The sequence below is a fragment of the Mesoplodon bidens genome (assembly GCF_964165515.1).
Source record: "Mesoplodon bidens genome assembly, chromosome: 3".
Taxonomy (NCBI): domain Eukaryota; kingdom Metazoa; phylum Chordata; class Mammalia; order Artiodactyla; family Ziphiidae; genus Mesoplodon; species Mesoplodon bidens.
Window position 1 is genome coordinate 104,471,663 of NC_138178.1, and position 20,556 is coordinate 104,492,218.

Below are 20,556 nucleotides of genomic sequence, written 5' to 3' on the forward strand. Positions count from 1 at the left end.
AGGTGAGATATTTAAACTTCACACCTAACTGCTAAAGAGGCTGTCAAAATGTAAGGTACAGGGCTTCCCTAGTGGCGCAGTGGTTAAGAATCCGCCTGCCAATGCAGGGGACACAGGTTCGAGCCCTGGTCCGGGAAGATCCCACATGCTGCGGAGCAGCTAAGCCCGTGTGCCACAACTCCTGAGCCTGCACTCTAGAGCCCACGAGCCACAACTACTGAAGCACGCGCGCCACAACTACTGAGCCCACGTGCCACAACTACTGAGCCTACACGCCACAACTACTGAGCCCACGCGCCACAACTACTGAAGCCTGCGCGCCTAGAGCCCATGCTCCGCAACAAGAAGAGCCACCACAAAGAGAAGCTCACACACTGCAATAAGGAGTAGCCCCTGCTCGCCACAACTAGAGAAAGCCTGCGTGCAGCAATGAAGACCCAACGCAGCCAAAAATAAATAAATAAATAAATTTATATATAAAAAAAAGTAAGGTACAGAGTCAAAGACACTCTGGGGTGTGCCCTTACCTGTGGGTGTGCTTCACCTTAGCTCCACGCTGCTGCCTTCCTCCACGTCCTCAGTTTCTCTCCATGTTTCTCCAAGTGCAGTTTTAATTTGTTGCACTTCTGGTGGGAAAGAAAGTGGCACGCCCACCTCACATGTCCGCTTCTTCTGGTCCTAATCCTAGGCAGAGCCACATACTAGAGTTAGGTAGATTTAGAGAAGAGACAGAAAAATGGTGACTTAGTAAGTCACCTAGCAGTGGTCTGCACCAGAGTTCCTCAACGTGTGGCCCAAACAATACCTGTTATTACAGTCACCTTGGGGAATGGGGAGAGTTGTTAAATGCATATTTCTGGTTCCTTCCCCTGTCCTATTGAATCAGAGTCTCTGGAAAGGTGACCTGGGAATAAGCATTGTAAAGAAGCGTATCAGGTGACTCTTGTGCTTACTGCAGTTGGAGAATCAGGGCTGTAGAGATTGGTGTTTTAGTATGGGGTGGCCTGGAGTAGGGGACTGAAGTCTGTGGAGGAGGGCTCAGCAGCCTCCTTGAGCACTGGTCAGGAAAGTGCTCAGGGTTCAGCAGGAAACATCCCACTTAAACATCCAGGTTTTCCTGAGTGGCATGTTCTGCAGGCAGTGATGGAGACAGAGGAGAATGTGGGGTATTCACCAGCCCTCTTGCCAGAAGGTAGAAAGCCAGCCCCAGGTGATGGAATTAGTCAGATGGGGCCGACCGAAACATGTACCCTTTTAACCTTAGCTTCATTCATTCCAGTACTTGTTGAGCTCCTCCTATGTGTCAGCCATTATTATAGGTGGAATACATTCTTAAACAAAGCCAAGATCCCTACCTGCCAGAGGTGAGGGTAGAAAATAAACAATAAAACAAGTCAGATAGAAGGTAATCAATGCAATGGAAAAAAGAAAAAGCAGAGCCGGGTAAAGGGGCTGGGTGGGGTCAGGAGTCCGTATTAAATGTGAGGTCAGGTAGACCTCCTGAGCAAAGGGCAGGAGGGAGGGCGGGATGGCTGGGTGTGCCATTGTCTAGGGAAATGCACCCGGCTTAGAGAACAGACAGTGCAAAGGCCCTGCAGTGGGGAGCCTATCTGCTGTGCCCTTCAGTCTGGGGCTCAAGGTCTTAAGCCATTTCCCTAGAAAAGTTACTACCATGACCCTAATTCTTTTAGTGCTCAGGACCAAAAAGAAATCTGACAGTAGCCTTAGAAGACATGAGCCGAGCTGCAGAATTGGAAAAGGTCAGCACCGGAAGGAATCTTCTTAATGGAATACAGGAAGTCCAGTGCCAACACTGAAGGAGTGGCAGAGATGGGATCACACTGTGGTCCCCCTTCGTGCTCACTAGTGTTAGATTTTTCTGGGGAGTTTTGTTTGAGGTTAACCCTCCTGAAGGGTAGGGAGGTTCACGTTGGGCTGTGGAAGTGGTGGGCTTGGAGGACTTTTCATCTTTCCCGAGGGTCCCACCCCCCAGAGGCCATTGCTAACCAGTCTCTCCCCCTTCTTTGCTGCTAATGGTGGGAACCTTAGAGCGTGGCCGTCAAGCAGAGTGATGGTTCTAGAAGACAATATACGGTTTATCAATGTTGAATTTTGTAGCTCGCCTCTGCCACCACCGTTGGAGGGAGCGGCCAGGCTTGGCAACGTTGTTTGATAATAGAATAATCATCATTTATATTGCAGCTCGGAGTGCCTCTGCTACTGATAACGGCTCAGTGCCTGGGTGTTGGGGAGATAAAACCGACTCTAGAAGGGAAAGTGAACTGGCTTGGAATCCATGACCCTGGAAGGCTGGACTTTGGCCTCTCTCACTGACCTCTGAGAGGGGACAATTTAGCAAAAATGTTCCCCAGGGATAAAAGCAGCCCTAAAATGCTTTCTTTAAAAAATGTGACCTGTGAGCACATCTAGGTCATACCTCTTGCCCTCCCTGGTTGGGTAGTGGACTCCACTTTGTCCCCCCCTTTATCAGATCATTCTTCAGCCACGGGAGTAGTCAGCAGGTGGACGGTGGGGTACACTCTGAAGGGGCTCTGTGAGCCCAATGACAAAAGGCCATCCTGTCAGGTACATGGGAGGGAAGGAGGAGAGGGGTCAGCCAGTTCTCTTACAGACTCTTAGGCTGGAGCTCCAAGGGACCTTGTGATTCCTGCAAATTTGGACGTAGACCTCTTCCACAAATCAGAATTGTATTTCAGAGCTCTTCTGTCTTTCCGATGGTGTGGCGAGCTATCTTGTGAAGAGAGTCATCACTCTTGTGAAGTTGTGGGTGTGTTTCTGTACCGGGTGGGTGGCCGTGAACTGGGCAGCATTCACACAGGAGGACCCAGAGAGCAAAACCAATTTAACAGGGGGACTTCCCTGGCGGTCCAGTGGTCAGGACTCCGCACTTCCACTGCGGAGGGCCCGGGTTCGATCCCTGGTCCGGGAACTAGGACCCCACAAGCTGCGTGGCATGGCCAAAAAAAACCAATTTAATAGCATTCTCAACCTTTGAAATGAGCTAGACTCCATCCATCTCCGTTGCCTGCCAGCTCCCCAAAGGGCTGTGCTGGAAAAGATGGGCCCACGCTGTGGTGGGACGGTGGATGTTCAGAAGCTCGGGGGAGCCATGGTTCCTGAGGTCTCCGAGGGTCTCCTCACTCTCATGAGATATGTGTCCCTGCAGGTCGAAGACAACCTCTCCTCTTGAGGACTCTTATGGACAGGCTAAGCAACCTCAGGGACTCCCGATGCCAAAGTGAGAAGGACAGGAAAAGGGAAAGTTGCTAGGAATACAGCAGGAGGTGTTCCAGGAGACACTTGGGGTTTCCTGACCAGATTGGGATTGAGGCTGGGATGGGAGTAGAAGCCTTGTGTCGATACCAGTGATACATAGTGGAGTCGGGGGTATCCTGGAAGGGAGGGCAGAGATGGCTTAGTGCTGATGTTCTGAACCCAGGATATCAGGAACACTTGGGGAGAGTCTGTAAAGCACGAACTCCTGCCCCCATCCCCACTCCTTTGGGAATAGACTCTCCAGAGGCAGGTAGATGCTGCAGGGTTCCAAAGGGAGGGGGGGTGAGGGCCAAGGCAGGGTGGAAAAGACAGGCCCAGGCCTTAGTCCCAGAGGAAAAAGGGGGTCTGGGTGAAGCTTTTAAATAGTATATGTTTGTGATAAACCTCGTGCTGGCCTTGTCCTGAAGGTTTTTTGGTTTTTTTTAAATATTATCTTGACTTTTTTAAAAAAATTTATTTATTTTTGGCTGTGTTGGGTCTTCATTGCTGCGTGCGGGCTTTCTCTACTTGCGGCGAGCGGGGGCTACTCTTCGTTGTGGTGTGCGGGCTTCTCATTGCAGTGGCTTCTCTTGTGGAGCACAGGCTCTAGGCATGTGGGCTTCAGTAGTTGTGGCTCCCAGGCTCTAGAGCACAGGCTCAGTAGTTGTGGCTCGCAGGCTTAGTTGCTCCGTGGCATGTGGGATCTTCCCGGCTCAGGGATTGAACCCGTGTCCCCTGCATTGGCAGGCAGATTCCTAACCACTGCGCCACCAGGGAAATCCATGTCCTGAAGTTTTAACAACAGAAAATAGAGGAACAGAGCTAGGCTAGAGGTCAAGAAATCTCGGTCCTAACATCAATGCTACTGTTTAGTGGCTTTGTGACCTTGGACAAATCACTTCACCTCTCTGAGTCTCAGTTCCTTTTACTCTAAAATTAAGCGATTAGGCTTAATGGTTGCTAAGGTGTCTTTCCAGCTCTGAAAATACAGGTCTGTGATTCTAAGAGTGATTTAGTTTCTCTGCCACAGGGTGGTTTGGTACCTTGTTGTATTACATTTGGAAGACGAGAGCTTGGGCGCTGCGCTTTGTTTATGGAATGTGATACCTGGGACCAGCTCATCCATCTGCCAGCTTCCAGGGCAGGACCACCCCTGATCACTTGACAGAGCTTTCCCTATAAGTGGGACACTGCTTCTGTGGGAATAAAATTCATTAAATTAGAAAATTTTAAAATGAGGGTTCCAGGGCCCAATGAGTTTGACAATCAGGATTAAATGCATTCAACAGTTTCTATTTTTTTTTTACACGATTTCTCAGAGCCTTTAACACACCAGTATGCATCTTGAATCTCTTAAGAGGGAGGATATGTAGTATTTACCAAATAATTTGATTGTGAGATCCGTTTTTCTTTTATTTATTTATTATTTATTTACTTATTTATTTATGGCTGCATTGGGTCTTCGTTGCTGCGTGCGGGCTTTCTCTAGTTGTGTCGAGCAGGGGCTGCTCTTCGTTGTGGTGCGCGGGCTTCCCACTGCGGTGGCTTCTCTTGTTGCAGAGTATGGACTCCGGGCGCGTGGGCTTCAGCAGTTGCGGCGTGTGGGCTCGGTAGTTGCAGTGCACGGGCTCTGGGACGTGCAGGCTTCAGTAGTTGGGGCCCACAGGCTCTATAGTTGTGGCTTGTGGACTCTAGATCGCAGGCTCAGTAGTTGTGGTGCGCGGGCTTAGTTGCTCCACGGCATGTGGGATCTTCCCGGACCAGGAATCGAACCCGTGTGCCCTGTACTGGCAGGCGGATTCTTAACCACTGCGCCACCAGGGAAGTCCCGAGATCCATTTTTCTAAGGAGCATCTCATCAGATTCACATGTCATAGAGCACCCCGAGAATGAAGTTTCACTATACTGACATCTCTTTTTCTTTAAAAACAACAACAACTCAAAGTTAGATGCTGTTACTCGCTTTTTCCCAAATCCTTGATCTTCAAGGTGGTAGGGGTGCCCACTTTTCCTACTCTGGAATCCTAAAGACAGACTGTCTTGTGTCATGGTCTTCCTAGGGCGGCCTTGCAGGCAGTGCCCGTGATCCTCAGTAAACTGCTGTTGAATCGACACCCCTCACGGTTCCCCATACGCTGCCCCATTTTCCCAGCAGCACTCACTCACAGGGTGCCCCCCACTTTGACAAGGGGTAGCGAAGATCAAGTCAAGAGGGCTCCTCTGAGCCCAGAGTCTGGTCTTGGTGACCTGGTCTGAGGGTTACTGGGGCTGGATGGACCAGGTAGTAGCTGTTGACTCTGGTTTGGGGTTGGTTTTCTGTAAGAGAGAGAGAAGAAAGCTGCCAGAGTCCGCCCCCTAGGAATATATACTTGTCCAGGCTGGGCGGGGATGAGGAGTCAGCTGTGTCTCATTTGGGCAGGAAAGGCTGGGTCACTCTCACTTGGACTCAGTTTTTACACGCCCTTTTCCATGCCCCTGTCTTGTCACTCTGCCCTCTTTCTCCTTCATCCTTCTTTTGGATTCTTTCTGTCTCCCCGCTGCTCTGCTAAGCAGACAAGCTCTCCTTCCTCCTTCCCCATCCCAGTCTCCTCTTCACACTCCCTCTGCCCCCCCAGCCTGGCAGCCTGCCCTTTAGGAATGTTAATTAGCATTCCCGATTTAATTAATTCAGTAGCTAATTAATGATTGGGGACTGGGGGTGGGGAGCTGGGGTGCAGGGGAGTTGGGGGCTGGAGGTGGCAGGGAGGAACAGCGGAGGCTGCAGAAGGCATCGCAGATGGCTGTGCGGTGGCTGGCACGGTGCCCACTGCCGTGGATGCAACACTCGCGCACGCACACGTACACACACACACACACACAAAAGGAAAGGGTGATCGAGAAATAAAATCAAAATCAGGGAGAGAAGGGCACAGGGGCCCTGGGAACTGGGGGTGGGGAAGGCTCTAGATCTATTTGAAGCTGCTCCGGAAGTGGAAGAGGGAAAAAAAAAAAAAGAAACCACCACAGGCGCAGCGAGAAGAGAGCTCTCCCGATACCCCACCCCGCCCCCACCCCACCCCAGCCACCCCTCCTCCCTGGCATGGGATTCATGGGCACCAGCTGAGGACAGGGTCCCCTCCCTCTGCCTGCCATAAACATTGGCACCGAGGACCCAGACTCAGAAGGACACGACATTCCCAAAGAAAATGGTTTTCCTTTTAAGTTGCTTTGTAAAATACATATGTATCTATTTTTTAAAAACATTGCACCCGTTCTGGTGTGAGGGCGAGGCGAAGGAAAGAAGGTGGCTGAGCCAGGAGGAGAGAGCACAGATGGCTTGGTGGTGGTGTAGTGTGGTGAGTTGTGGGAGCAGCAGAGGGGTCCGGCAGAGGTTGGGCGTGGGCGGATGAGGACCCTGTTTTCCTCTTTTCCTTTTGCTGCGGATGAAGGAGAGAGAGAGAAAGAGAGAGAAAGGGGGTGGGGAGAGAAGCGAGACAGATGGCAGAGTGGAGAGGCGGCAGCCAGTGCCGGCACTGCCCAGCCTGGGCGGACCCAGCTCCCCCCGCCTGCCAGCTTCCAAATGCCACCCTTCCCCCATCCTCCCTCTCCCCATCCCCCCAGCTTGGCACTGATCTCAGAGAGAGAGGGAGGGAGGCTGGGCAAAGAGCATCTGTTCCCTCCATTCTCCCAGCTCCATCGGCTGCCAACCTAGGGCCATCGCCTGCCTCCATCACCCTTCCTTCCGCCCGCCTGCCCGCCCGCCTCCCCACCCAATCCCAAATGGGTGCTGGATCAGGTGCCGAATCTGGCTGCCTCTCGGGTATACCAGTCACTATGCATTGCTGTGTGTCTGCCACCGCTGCCTGGCACTCAAGGGGCCGTGTGTGTGTATGTGTGTGTGCGCGTGTACATGTACGCCTAAGTGCGTGCTGTATGTGAGCCTCCTGGGCATGGGTGGGGGTTGGCACTGCGGTTGCCAACCTAGTGTCCAACCAGAAGGACAGAGGGATGGAGTGGAAGAAGGAGGGGAGAGGTTTGGGGCCTGGGAGGACAGAAGGAGGGTGCCTGAGTAGCTTCATGCTGCCTGCTTGCAGGCATGGGTACTGTGGCTGCCACCCTCGTGCCCGCGGAGATGGAAGGAGGCGAATGGGGAGGGGGCAGCGGCAGGAGTCCTGGTGCTCTGGGAGGAAGGCTCGGGACCCGGGAGCCATTGGCATCACATCCGTCAGGCTGGCGCCCGAAGCGGGGTCCGTGGGAACGGGCCCCAGGGGGCAGAGAGGAGGGGCAGGGATGTGTTCCTGGTGTCGCTGTCCCTCTAGAGCTCAGCTCTGGGAAATGGTTGGGCTCTGAGGTGATTGGTCCTCTTCCAGTCTGGGAAAGTGAAGTGGTGGAGAGAGTAGCCAGGGAAGTGCCAAGAGCATCTAAGAGCCAAGAGGAGAGGTGTGCCCACCGCTCCCCAGGGAGAGCTCGTTGGGCTGGCAGACCTGGCAGGCCGGCCCTTTGTCAGAGCACTGAAGAAGCAAGGGGACCCGGCAGGAGGTGGGCGGGTGCTGGCACTGCCCAGGCAGCCTGGCACAGGCTGTGGTGTTGTGTGAAGTGGGGAGGGTGGCGGTGTCTCTTGCCAATCTGCTTGAGAGGCTTGTTGTGCCAGGAGTGAGAAGGGAGGAGGAGAGGGTGGGGTGTGTGTGTGTGTGTGTGTGTGTGTGTGTGTGAGAGAGAGAGAGAGAGAGAGAGAGAGAGAAGAGAGAGAGAGAGAGAGAGAGAGAGAGAGAGAGTTGTTTGGGAGAACAGACTTTTTTCTGCCGGGACCTCCTTCCCATTCCCTCTTAGGTGTGGGGAGTGGAGCGACAGACGGAGAGAGGCGTGAGGACACAAAGGAGGAAACACGCCATTGCCAAGACCCCAAGGAAGGAGGATGGAGAGGCTGGCAGTCCTGCCTGGCCCCCAGCCAGTTTCCTGCTAAAGATGGCCAGATCCCCTTGCCTGGTCTGTATATGTTACTCTGCGGGCGTCTGCGGGGGAGGGAAGGGCTTGCTTGTGAGCTGGGATCTAGAATGCGAAGGGCACCTTTCTGCGGATCCCATTTGGACTCTCCACTCTAACAAGTGAAGTGTCTGGTTTTCTCCCTGGTGCCCTTCTCCCCTCCCCCTCCCTCTACCCCAGCCCTCTTTCATCTCTATCACCGCCTGGCTCCTACCGCTTGGCACCCAACCAACTAGATGCCGCCCCGCTTGGCAGCACTGCACTGGCACATGAATGCCGTCTCAGATCCTGGCACTGCGGCAAACCCAAAGCCACCAAACATGCTCATGACCGCCACTTGGTGGCAGTGAGAGTGGCGCACACAGGCGTGCCATGCACCGGGTGGAGCCCTGCTGGGGAGGAGCCGAGGACACCCTCAATAGAGGGGCTGAATCCTTGCTCTCTAGCTAACCCCAAGTCCGCCTTCCTTCCAACCAGACACCACCTCCCTCCTCCTACCCCCCCACCACGCCCAAGAAAGGGATTTAGATGGTGCCACTCTGTGTTTGAGCAGAATTCCAAGGGAAGCTGGAGCACAGAGGGACAAGGGCACATATAAGAGTCACACCCAAGGCTCCAGGCTGGTGGACTCTATTCCTCTCTGGGGAGCAAGGACAGAAAAAAAAAAAAATCCTAAGAGGGCAAAATGAGATCCTAGAGAGAGGCCAGCCAGCTACGCTGCCACAAAGACGGTGCCAGAAGAGATTGGAAGGGAAAGAGTAGGAAGAAGGAGAGGCCCTCAGGCCTTGCTGCTGGGTAGTGGGTTAGTTGGTGCCTGTGTGTATTTCGTTCTGCCCTGTGCCTTGTGATTGGCTGAGCTGTGTCGTTGAGTTGAACTGGTTCTTTCTCCCTTGTGAAAAGGCCCATATTCAATAACGGTCCTAGAAAGATGGAGATGTGCTCTAGGCCTAGAGAGGTGGGCAGGTGTTAGAAAGACAAAGGCAACTTGGACTTGTCCTTCCAGAAAGACCACTCAAGGAGGTTTTGTGTTTAGGAATTTCTCTATGGCTTCCCAATTTGAGGTGGACAGATTTCCCTGTCTTTGAAATCCACCTCTGGAAGAGTGACCACGGATCAGCAATGAGCCCTCCCTGGTAGAGAGGAAGGCCCCTAGGAGCGGAACCCCAGCATCTGTGGTGACACAGACCAGCCCTACACCTCCAGACGCAGTGCCATCAGCAGTCCTGCTAAACTGGACCTTGGCCCTCCATGTGGAAGAACTTCTAGCAGGTTGGGCTTTCCTTGCTTCCTGGGTGGCCAGAGGCTGTGGGTCAGTGACTAGGAAGATATTCGGGTAGAAGAATTGGCGGCTCTGGGTGATGTCAGGGGAGGCTGAGCGGCTCAGATGGGGGTAGGACCTGCTCAGAGGGGAGTAAAGCCATTGCCCGGCCTGGGGGCTCTCTGACTTCAGCTCCTCTGGAAGTGGATGCAGCTTCAGAAGAAGCAAGGTGGTTTCCACAGCAGAGGAGAAAACAGGGAGGCACTCAGTCAAGGGTGCTGCTTGTAACTTTTCTCCTGTTGAAGAATAGGCACCATAAGCAGAAGACATAGTCAGATTTCCAAATGTCAGGATAATGAAGAGTATAATCTGGGGGTGATGCTAGTCCCCTGTGGCAGCCCCAGCCGTAGCAGGGTTAGGCCTTGGGTGCTGGAGAGTTGGAGGCAGGTCACAGATGTAGACAGGGCTGAGCAATCTAAATAAGTGCTTCTCAGACTCCAGAAAGCACTGAATCACTTCAAGAGTTTCTGATTCTATTGGTCTGAGGTGTGGTCCAGGAATGTGCATTTTGAACAAGTTCTCAGGTGACCATTGATGCAGGTGGACAAAACTTTGAGAAACACTGTTCGAAGAGATGGCAGTCACCTTGTAGGACAGTTAATCAGGTCTGGATTTCCCACGCCTTTTACATCTTTCTTCATCCTCCCCAAGCATATTCATGTCTTTATGCGGTCATGCATGGGATATATGTGTTGGGGGGCGGTGTGGGGATGTGTGTTTTTAGGTGGGGGCAGCAGGAGGAAAAGGAGAGATTGTGAGGTCAAATCAGGCAGATTTAACTTGTTAGAACTATGCTTCTCACTGGCAGGAGTTATCACAGAAGAATCCCTTATGGGACACTTTCGGCCACCAGGTTCTGATGGATGGCTGCCCTGTTTCTGAAACCAGACCACTGAGAACCCCTAGGTTAGGAGCATTGTCGGGAGATTGCTCTCTGCGGTCCAGTCAGATGGGTGTGGATTCTGCGGCTCGGTACGGGATGGGTCCTAGTTACATTTCTCTCTGGAGGCAGGTCAGGGTCCTGGGGAGTGGAAGCAGGGGTCGGCAGAGTCCAGGGCCTGGCCCGCTGCTGATGCTTAGCGAGTTGCTGCTGGTGCTGCTGTTTGAGCACTTGGCGGGGCTCTCCAGGAGCCAGCACAGCGGAGGCCAGGCCTGTTGAGAAGACATGCTGCAGGTTGGGATATCAGGGAGGGACTATGGATGTGGGTGGGGCAGTGCTGAGCTCCTGCTGATGACTTGTTCCAGCCTTTTAGCCACTATTTGTTTAAGAGTGTGTGTATGGCTGTGGAGGAGTATGAGTCAATCCTGGTCACCTTTCCCCCATCACTGTCTTTCTGGTCCACCTGTAATCAACCTGCTTCCCCACTAGCCTCTAGCCAGACACCTCTCCATGACTGGGAGCTGCAAGAAACATGAGGCTCAGACTACTGGCAGGGAATAATGCCATTGACCTCTTGTCTCTCCTTTGTCTGAAGGCTGTGGGGATTCTCTATATGAAGGAGAATGATGGGGTGGGTCCTTGCTGAATTTTATGTTCTTCTGGGAGTTTATGTCTTTCCCCGGGAGGCTTTCCCTGGGGATCGGTCACTTCCCGTCTTTCCCCAGATTTAACGAGTCCTGGCCTAGGTCTTCTACGAACATCCTCTCTGGCTTTTTTTTCATCTCTTCTTTTCACAATTGTATCCACGCTGTAATGCTGTAAACCCCTGAAGCTGGGCCTGTAGCCTTTCTTATTGTAGCCAGAACTTCGTTGGAATTGGGACATTTCTTCCTTACTCAATTCACTGGGAATGACATCCTCAGGGCTTACAGGTTTCTCATTAGTTGCTCCCCGATACCTGGCCCTTCATGTAACACAGGGTCCCAGCACAGTTTATCCCTGGGTTTCATATAAGTTTTCCCCAGAGTTTCTTCCTGGTTTCTCTTCTACCTCCCTCCGCTCCCTAGCCAGGCTCTTCTGTCCCCCAGATTACAGGGTTCCTGGTAAGGACAGCTACTCAGTCAGCTCCAGTCCACGACTGTGAATGTACATGGTGTCTCCACACCAGAGGAATTTAAGGTCCTTTCCTATGGATTAATGGTCAACATTTGGTCACCCTTCTTGACACTGGTTACATTTCTCTGTTTATAAGTTTTTCCTACTTCCTGTTGTGTGAAGAAAATTACTATGTATTGGAGTGTGTTTCTATTTAACGGGGGTGTAGTTGATGACTCTGGGGCACGGCCCTTGTGCCTATATGCCCGTGGGGCCCATTCTTTCTGGCATTTGTGTGTATCCGTGTAGCTCTCTCTATACATGGTTCTGCTGCTGTTTCTGACACTGTGCTTGCTTGCTTCGTTGGTGCAGTCATATACACAGAGCTCTGTATTTCAGATGTGAATATGTATACAGGGATGAATGATTAGAGGAGCAAATGTGTCTACTCCAGGGCTGGCATTTGTGTGTATCCGTGTAGCTCTCTCTATACATGGTTCTGCTGCTGTTTCTGACACTGTGCTTGCTTGCTTCGTTGGTGCAGTCATATACACAGAGCTCTGTATTTCAGATGTGAATATGTATACAGGGATGAATGATTAGAGGAGCAAATGTGTCTACTCCAGGGGCTAGAGGGTTGGGGGGAAGAACAGGTCTCTTTCTGTGATCCTATTGCAGACTCTGCCCCATTTGGCCACTACGGCTTCAGATTTTCTCATTTTATCCCACAGACTTTGATTTTTGTTCCTAGTTGAGAACTGGGTACCTTAAGCCATCCCCATACAGGCTCTGGTTTAGAGCAAAGACAGCCAAGATCATTTCCACCTCCTTCTCCTGGTACTGACCCTGACAGTAAGTAGGGTGGACCAGAATTTGGATGCTTTAGGACCTGGGTATGTCAGAAACCCTAAGCCTTTGCCCCGGGCCATGGAAGACCAGTCTTATGAGCCCTTGATTCAGGCTCACTTTAGAGCTGGCAGGGAGGGGAGGGTACCACAAGATAGGTATGGATGTGCCACGTGCTCGAGTTGGTTTACTGCTTCACAGAAGCAACACATTTTAACGTGGGCGACTTGGCATTCACCTCTAGCATTCTGCGCGGGGCTGTGCCGACTCAGCCTCTGTCCACAGGAGCCACCCACTCACTGAACCTCCAGAGCAGAAGTGCTGCTGATGATTGTGGTCTCAGGAAGGGGTTAGGGAGGAATGCTCCGGCCACTGGGAACATGGAATGGCACACCCTCCAGAAGCACGTTGACTGACCTAGGTCCGCAGTTGGCCAGGCTCTTCTGTCCCCCAGGTTATAGGGTTCCTGGTAAGGACAGCTACTCAGTCAGCTCCAGTCCACGACTGTGAATGTACATGGGATTCTCCACGCCAGGGAATCTGGGTATAAGAGATTATTAACTCCTGGTGAAAATATTCATAGTTCAAACTAAAGCCAACCTACCCTGGCTGTAAATCCCTAAAATGCATGAAACCACACCTCTAATCATCCCATGCAAGGTGTTTACCAAAGTTTTCTTTAAAACGTTTCCTCTTTTTCTCCTGTTTTTTTTTTCTAATTTTTCTTTGTTTGTTTTCAACCTTTATACACATATCACATTCCCAGAAAGCACAGAGTGAAAAAGCTTCTTTCCTCATACACATGCTGCTAAGAAAATAGTTTTATACACAGAATTTCAACAGGAGAGAGAAAAGGATAGAGAGGGAGGGAGGGAGGGGTGCACGAGAGATGCTGAAGTTGGGGAAAGGTGGGAGCAGCAACAGCAAGCCCACGGTTGGGCAGTTTCACTTTTCTTGCTTGCATTTGTAACTGGCATTTTTGGCATCATCAGAATAACTAATCCACCCCACCCCTGATGTGCTAGGTTAGGAGCTTTTCATTTTAGAAATGAATGGGACCAGAAGTGAGATTCACAGAGCATATGGGGATTAGGAACTGAGCTAAGTTTTCCCTCTCCTCGTATCTTTTCTGCACATAAGCCACTGCTTCAGTTTTAACATGCTCAAGGAACAGAGTGACAGGCCAGGAAACCTAAATCCCAGGGCTGGCTGAATTTGTGTGTGTGCGTGTATGAAATGGATACTGGTAGTAGAAGCAGCCTGAAGGGAGAGTTTGGAAGGAGACTACCTAGAAAGGGGAGGTCTTAGGGGCAAGGGTCGTAGGAGAAACTACCTGGAGGACTGGGAAATTTTTGCAGGCTTTTCTTTGTTAAAACAGCTGCGTCTCCACCCAGTGCCACTGTGGCTGGGCTTTGGAGTTGCCACAGTTACTTGATGCTTACAGAGACAATGAGGTTAGAGGTGGGGAACCCTCTTCTAGCGCATTCCTCATCCGTTGGTTCCCTTGGTGATCTCACTCTATCAAAGGTTCACCTTGTGCTTCAGTCATCTCCTTGCCCACCCATCCCCTCAGCTGTCATCAGCTCGAGACCCCATGAGCTTCATAGGGAGGCCCTGACTCCTTTGTGTGTGTGTGTTGGGCGGGGGGTACCTCCAGCAGCTGCTGCTTCCTGGAGGAGATGGGCCAGGCCGGAGGAAGCAGGGGGAGAGGATGGGGTGGTGTGGGAAGAACACAGACGGGGAATAAGGGTCCCCACAAAGGCAAAAAGGTTCAAGAAGTGCCAGAAATCTGAAGGGGGCACCAGGAAGGGAATGGGAGGAGAGGTTTGTGAAAGAAGTGAATGGGAGGAGATGATGGCAGCTACATGAAAGGGAAGCATACCCAAGATTCAGAAACCAGACTGCCCGGGCTAGTCCACCCCTTTCCTCCTGAGACGGCCAAGCTACTTTCAGTGACACTGACTTTTGTAACTCACAGCTGAGAATGAGGGGATGTTTGTTACCTGTCCTGATAAATACTCAAGTCAGGGGGCAAGGATGGGGTTCTCTCCCCAGCCTCCAGGCTCTTCTCCCCATTACCAGCTCCTGCTTCTGAGGCTGGGCACAGCCAGGGCAGGGCTGCACTCGCGTTAGTCTTGTGGACCACTGAACCCAAGCAAGGACTTAAAGCCATTTGATTTTCCAGAGACAAGGTGGTTCAAAGACCCCTGAACCCTTAAAATGGGGTGGGGTGGGGAGCGACACAAACAGGAAAAAAACCACTTGTTTGATGGGAGAGTTTTCAGGCTTTTTTCTTTTCTTTTTTTTTTTTCCTGTGTTTTCCAAGTTTGTTTTTCATTAGTTCATTCCTCTGGTCTCTCCATCTCTCTCTCCCGCACGTGTGTGCGTGCTCTCTGTCGCACTCGTGTTTTTTTGTTTTTGTTTTTTTTTTTTGGTTGTGTGTTTCAGTTTGTTTTTTTTTTTTTAAAGAACTTTGGATTTGCCGTTGGTGGGCAGCGCCGGTCCCGGAGGCTGGACCGCCACGTGGCAGGGCTGGGACAAGGGACAGGCCTACGGCTGCTGAGAGGATCTCTGTGTTTAAAGCCTTTGAGAATAAGTTACTGCAGTTTCCAGGGTGCAGGGTCGGGGCTGGCAGAGGGGTTCCTGGCCGCGGCTTCCCCTAGAGTTCAGGCCACAGGGGCTCCCCTGTCAGGTGAGGAGGGAGGGGTGTGGAGAGTGAGCTGGGAGCACTTCTCCCCGCTGACCTCCAGTTTGGTTAGAGTTTCGTGGGCTCCCTGCCCATCCCAGGCTCCAACCTTGGGAGCCAACTGAGTATTTGGAAAGAGTTTGTGAGCAGTATGGTGCTCTAGACGAGGGGTGTAGGAAGGAGAAGGGGGAGTAGCAAAGTTTATTTTCCTTCCCCCTTCCTTGTCTTGGGTTTTCTTTTTCCTTTCTTCTTCTTCTTCTTTCTTTCTTCTTTTTTTTTTTTTTGGTGTTTTCTCAGTCAGTGGAACAGCGTGGGATAACATATTTGTGTGTTTATAGGAGTTGGAGGGGTGACTGGGAATTCAGTAGGAAAGAGGCTGTAGGAAGATGAAACCAAGGATAGATTTTGTCTGGTGGGCAGGGCGGATGTGAATGAATAATCGAGATGGCAAGATGGATGTGTTGCCCATGAAGACCCAAGGGGCAAGGATCTGTGAAGGATTGGTGTGTCTGGGAGTGGAGGAGGAGGCAGGACTCTGCTGGAGGTGGGGCGTGTGAAGCCCACTGAGGGTGGGAACTGAGAGATTCCCAGGGGGGTGGGCAGGGCCAAGGGTGGGGTGAGGGATTACCAGACACCCCTTGGGGTAAGAGAAGGAGCCCCGAGGCCCTCCTTGCCCCCGCGTCTTGGTTTATCTGTTTATAAAGCTAGAAGTGTAGAGGTAGTAGTAGTTTTTGGGTTGGAGTCCGTGTGAGGTAATCTTGCTTCCTCTTTGGCAAAAGCCACAGCAGCCGTGGCGGCAGTGGCAGCGTTGGTGGCGGCGCCAGGTGGGCCCCCTGGGGGCGGGGCCGCCTTGCGCCTGTGGGCCGAGGAGCGCAGGTGCGAGGCCAGGGCTTCTCGCCCACTCAGCAGCACCTCACATGCCAGGCAGTGGTAGGTGCAGATGGGCACCCGCAGTGGGGGGGGCATGGAACCCCCGGAGCCCTGCCCAAAGAAGCAGAAGGATCTCTGGTGAGCAGTGGCCAGGGCCTCCCCGTCAAATGCCATCTTGCACTGGCGGCAAAGGTAGCGGTGGGTCACGTCCACGGTGGAGATGCCAGTGCTGCCTGTCAGCAGCTCATCGGCCTCCCCGGCCTCCCCCTCCCCTGGAGCGGGCAGTTCAGGCGGCTTCGGAGGCGCTGTGGCTATGGGCTCGGGGGCCTGGGGCGGTGGCTGGAGGAGGGCGTTGGGGAGCAGTCCGATGAGGGTCTGAGGTATCACGGGGTTTATGGGAAACAGTCCCTTCTTCATGCCATAGAGCTGTTGGAAGTAGGCCCCCTGTAACTGGGGGCCAAAGACAGCTGGCGGCGTGGCCCCCGCTGCAGAGGGCAACGGGAAGGGCAGGAACTGGCCCCCCAACAGGGCTGGGACAGTGGCCTTCAATGCTTTGAGGTTCTTGAGGGCATCGGTGGAGGAGTTGGCGGGGGCTGCAGCTGGCTTTCGCTCACCGGAGACCTTGTCCCCAGAGGGTTCAGTAGGCGGGCCTGGGGCGGGGTCAGTGGTGCCTACTGTGGAGGTGTTGGTGTGGTCGGGCATAGGTCTCTGAGGTAAGGGGCAGCCTGGGCCAGCAGTCGGGACCACTGTGGTAGCAGGCAGGACCGAGGTGGCGAGGCCAAGGAGGCCTGAGGAGGCTGCAGGGCCTGGGAAGATGGAGAGTGCTGGTTAGCCGCCTCTTGGCGCTGCCATCCGTCCTGCTGGAGGCCACCTCCAGCCACATACTCATGCGTCCCCACCGCCTGGCCTCCATGCTCCCTCTCCTCCCTTCTCTACCCGACCAGCTGGAAACACAGGGAAGCCAGGGAGGAGACTGGAGATGGGAGGAGTCAAGAAGGAAAAGGAAGGGCACCTCAGTAGAGGGAGATGCCCTCTGAAGTCCAGCTTCTCCCAACCTCTCACTCACCTGCGCTGAAAGGAGCTAAGCTGCCCAGCGGGGGCTGGGCCAGAGCTGGGCCGGACAAGAGGACCGGGGCCAGGCGAGGCAGATCCGGGGCAGCCCCGAGGGGCACAGAGGCAGGTGTGGTGGCAGGTGGAGCCTTGGGAGCTGGGGGAGCCTTGGGAGCTGGGGGTGCCTCGGGTGCTGGGGCCAAGTCGTAGCACTTGCTTTCACTCTTCAGCTGGGCTCGGACTGTCTCCTTGAGCTTGGCCAGGTGCTGGCGGGAAAAGAGGTGGCCTCGGCAGGAGACGTAGAAGTCATACTTGACATCACAGTAGGGGCAGTCGGTGCGCTGGGCTCCCAAGGGGCCCTCATTGCTGCCCCCAGCCCCACCGGCTGCTGCCCCCTGCAGCTTGGCCTTCTTCTCCTTGGCACGAGCATTCTGGAACCAGACCTGGATGACTCTCTTGGGCAGCCCAATCTCCTCCCCCAGCACCTCGCACTCCTGCATGGTAGGGGTACGGTAGGCTTCGTAGCAGGCTTTCATGATCTTTAGCTGCAGACTGCTCATCTGGGTCCTGTAGCGCCGCTGCCCCATTCCGTCTGGGCCCCCAGCCCCACCTCCTGGGCCCCCATTGGTCCCTCCAGCCCCAGGGGACTCTGGTTCAGCCAGGCTGGAAGCTGACGAATCACTTAAATCCCCTGCAGATGGACTGCAAGCCTCACTCTCTGGAGAAGCTTTAGACGGTTCCTCTGGGCCCTCATCCTCATTGGGTGGAGGGGGAGGTGGGAGAGGTAGAGGTGGCTCTGGTGTCAGAGTGGGGGCCTCTTTCCCAGGTGGCAGGAAAGGCAGAGGCCCAGCAGCAGGGGTGACCGTGGGGTAGGGAAAAGCGGGTGTTTCCCTCTTTGGGGCCTCCCTCGCAGCCCCATCGTCCACCTTGCCCAGCAAGTGGTTGAACTTGGGGAAGGGTGCGGGGCTGGGTGTGACGGGGACCTTGACTGCCGGACTGGGCACTGCCCCGGGGGTGCTTCGGAACTGGCCCTTCCTCTCCCGGGCCCTGGTGTTCTGGAACCAGACCTGCACCACTCGCTTCTTGAGCCCCACCTCCTCGGAGATGCAGTCAAGCATCTTGCGCGTCGGGTTGGAGTCCTGCATGTACCAGCGGTACAGGATCTCCAGCTGCTCGGGCAGGATGGTGGTGCGCAGGCGCTTATCCCTGGGGGGCTCACCCTCCCCACCCACCCCTGCTTCGCTGCCCGTGGGTGACAGGCTACCGTCCTCGTGCTTCCGTTTGAGGGGTGGCCCTGGCACTGGTGGAGTGCCTGGCACCGGAGGGTTTCGCTCCCCAAACACCAGCAAGGGCAGCTCTAGGAGGTGGGGGGCAGTGCTGGGCTGCACAGGTGGCAGGAAGTGGAGCCGGCGGTGACTGGTCAGGAGGTCCTGGCTGGGGAAAGACATGGTGCACTGGTCACAGGTGTGGACGGGGGAGGGCGGGGGAGGGCCCCTCCCTTCAGGCTCTTTGCCTCCTGGCTTTGTGGCCTCTGCTTGGCCCAGCTCTTCCCTGTCTGGAGGTTCTGGTGATGGGCCCTCAGGCCCCGCTGGGGGTTCCGGGCCCTGTTCCTCCTCTGCGTCTTCCTCCTCTGCCTCTTCCTCCTCTTCCCCTCTCTCTGCCTCTTCCTCCTCTTCCAGATGCTGGTCGTCATAGCATTTCTTGAGGTGCCGCACCAAGTCAAACACACAGGAGAAGGTGGCGCGGCAGCGCCGGCAGCCGGAGGCTCCCCCAGTGCCTCCCCCGCTGGGCACAGGCCCGCTGTCGCCAGCGCTTTTGCGAGCCTTCTGGCGGGCGTTCTGGAACCACACCACCACCACACGGCTAGCCAGGCCCAAGAGACTTGCGAGCCGCTCCACCTCTCCGTCCTTGGGGTAGGCACTGGTCTCAAAGAAAGACTGCAGGGCTTGGGTCTGGAACTCTGTGAACTTGGTTCTGGAGAAGCGGCGGCCTGCAGGCACTAGGGGAGGAAGATTCCCTCTGGAGCTTTCTTCCTCCTCTGGGGGCCAGCGTCCTCCTGCCCGGCCTCGCTCCTCAGGGGGGTGGGCCCCCCCTGCCTCAGGCTCTGGGACCAGGAAAGGTGGGCCCAGGTGGGGAGCAGGTGAATCCAGAGGCCCATCGGGAGGTTTGGGGGACCCTGCCGGGGGTGGGTAGAGGCTATCATAGCTCTTTCGAAACTGAGCGGCATATCGGCTCAGGGCCTCAAAGGGCAGAAAGCGGCGGTGCACGTGCTCCTCGTGTGTCTTGAGGATGAGCATGTTGGAGAAGAGTTTCCCACAGGCCCCGCAGGCCAGCTTGTCCCCACCCCCCAGGGCCTCGGGTGGGGGTGGGGTTGGGGGAGGGGGCACAGCCTGCTTCCCTTCATTGTACTGGATCACCAGCTCAAAGCCGAAGTTTTCTAGAAGGGCTTTGGCTGCAGTGCGGGCTGCCTCGTTGGGTGTTGGCTGGGGGGGTGAGCTGGGCGCCATCTCATTCCCCTCTTCTGCCGCGGGTGGCCGCTCCCACTCTCGCTCAGCCAGCTCAGCCTTAGGGGGCGGGGGAGGAGGGGTGGCGGCCGGCAGGGACAGCAGGGGCGCGGGCCCAGCCAGTGCCAGTTTGGGCCCTATCTTGAGGTCATGGAGGTAGAAGGGCAGGAGCAGCTGCTGCTGCTGGAGCTTAAGCAGGGACTCGGGCACCAGAGGGAAGGAGGGCAGGACTGGTGGGGCGAAGAGTGGGGCTGGGAATCGGTGCAGGTCCAGGGGAGGTGGGGGAGGGGACAGGAAGGGCAATCCACCAGACACGAAGCCACCAGGGTCAGGGCCCTTCTTCTCAGTGCCCACCTCCCCCTCAGTCTCGCCTTCCTTGGGCTCTTCCGGGCCACGCTCTGGCCCCTCAGCCTTGACGTCCGTCTTGGCTCCCCTCGAGCGAGTCTGGTGCAGGACGGAGCGCATGTGGATCTCCAGGGTGGAGCTCTGGTTGTACGAGACGCGGCAGACTGTGCACTTAAAGGGCTTGTCTGTGGCAGTGGCAGCGGTGGGCGCGGCACCGGCTTCCCCGCGGGCAGGCCCGGAGGGGTCAATGGCAGCCTTCTTCATCTTGTGCAGGTGGGAGACCGAGTTATAATGGACCAGGAGGATGTTCTTCTGCGTGAAGGACTCCTTACACACAGTGCACTTGTAGGGCCGGGCAGGGTCGAGAAACTTGTCCAGGGCAAAGTTGGTGGTCTTCCGATAGGTCAGAGGGTGGCGAGAGTCAGCTGGAGCTGGCTCTGCCAGGCGGGGCTCCCCGCCAGCCCCCTCTTCCTCCTCAGCCGTGGTGGGTGGAGGAGCTACCTCATCAGCTTGGGCATCGGGCCGAGGGGCTGGAGACGGGGCTGGAGAAGGAGGCTGGTCAGGGCTTCCCATGGGCTTGTCTGGGGCCTCGGCTGAGGGCAGGGGAGGCTCAGGAAGAGGATCGGGACTGGCTTCCGGGGTCAGGTGAGGGCCTTCTAGGGGAGAGAGAAGGGGGCGCAGTGAGAAGGGAACCTTGTCTTAAGTCAGACCCCACCCACTCAAT

The 20,556-nt window shown here is 54.8% G+C and overlaps 1 protein-coding gene across 9 annotated transcripts in view; it reads right to left on the minus strand.

Moving 5' to 3' along the window:
* Positions 1 to 15,316: 15,316 nt before the first annotated feature.
* ZFHX2 (zinc finger homeobox 2) overlaps positions 15,317 to 20,556 on the minus strand; it is a 28,172-nt gene continuing 22,932 nt past the window's right edge. For all 9 annotated transcript variants that reach the window (XM_081227674.1, XM_081227672.1, XM_081227673.1 and 6 more), the window contains 2 exons: positions 17,000 to 20,488; positions 15,317 to 16,739 (listed from right to left, as the gene is read on the minus strand). In XM_081227674.1, the coding sequence (XP_081083800.1) occupies positions 15,760 to 16,739; positions 17,000 to 20,488 (4,469 nt within the window). In that variant the 3' untranslated portion in view covers positions 15,317 to 15,759. The remainder of the gene's footprint in view (positions 16,740 to 16,999; positions 20,489 to 20,556) is intronic.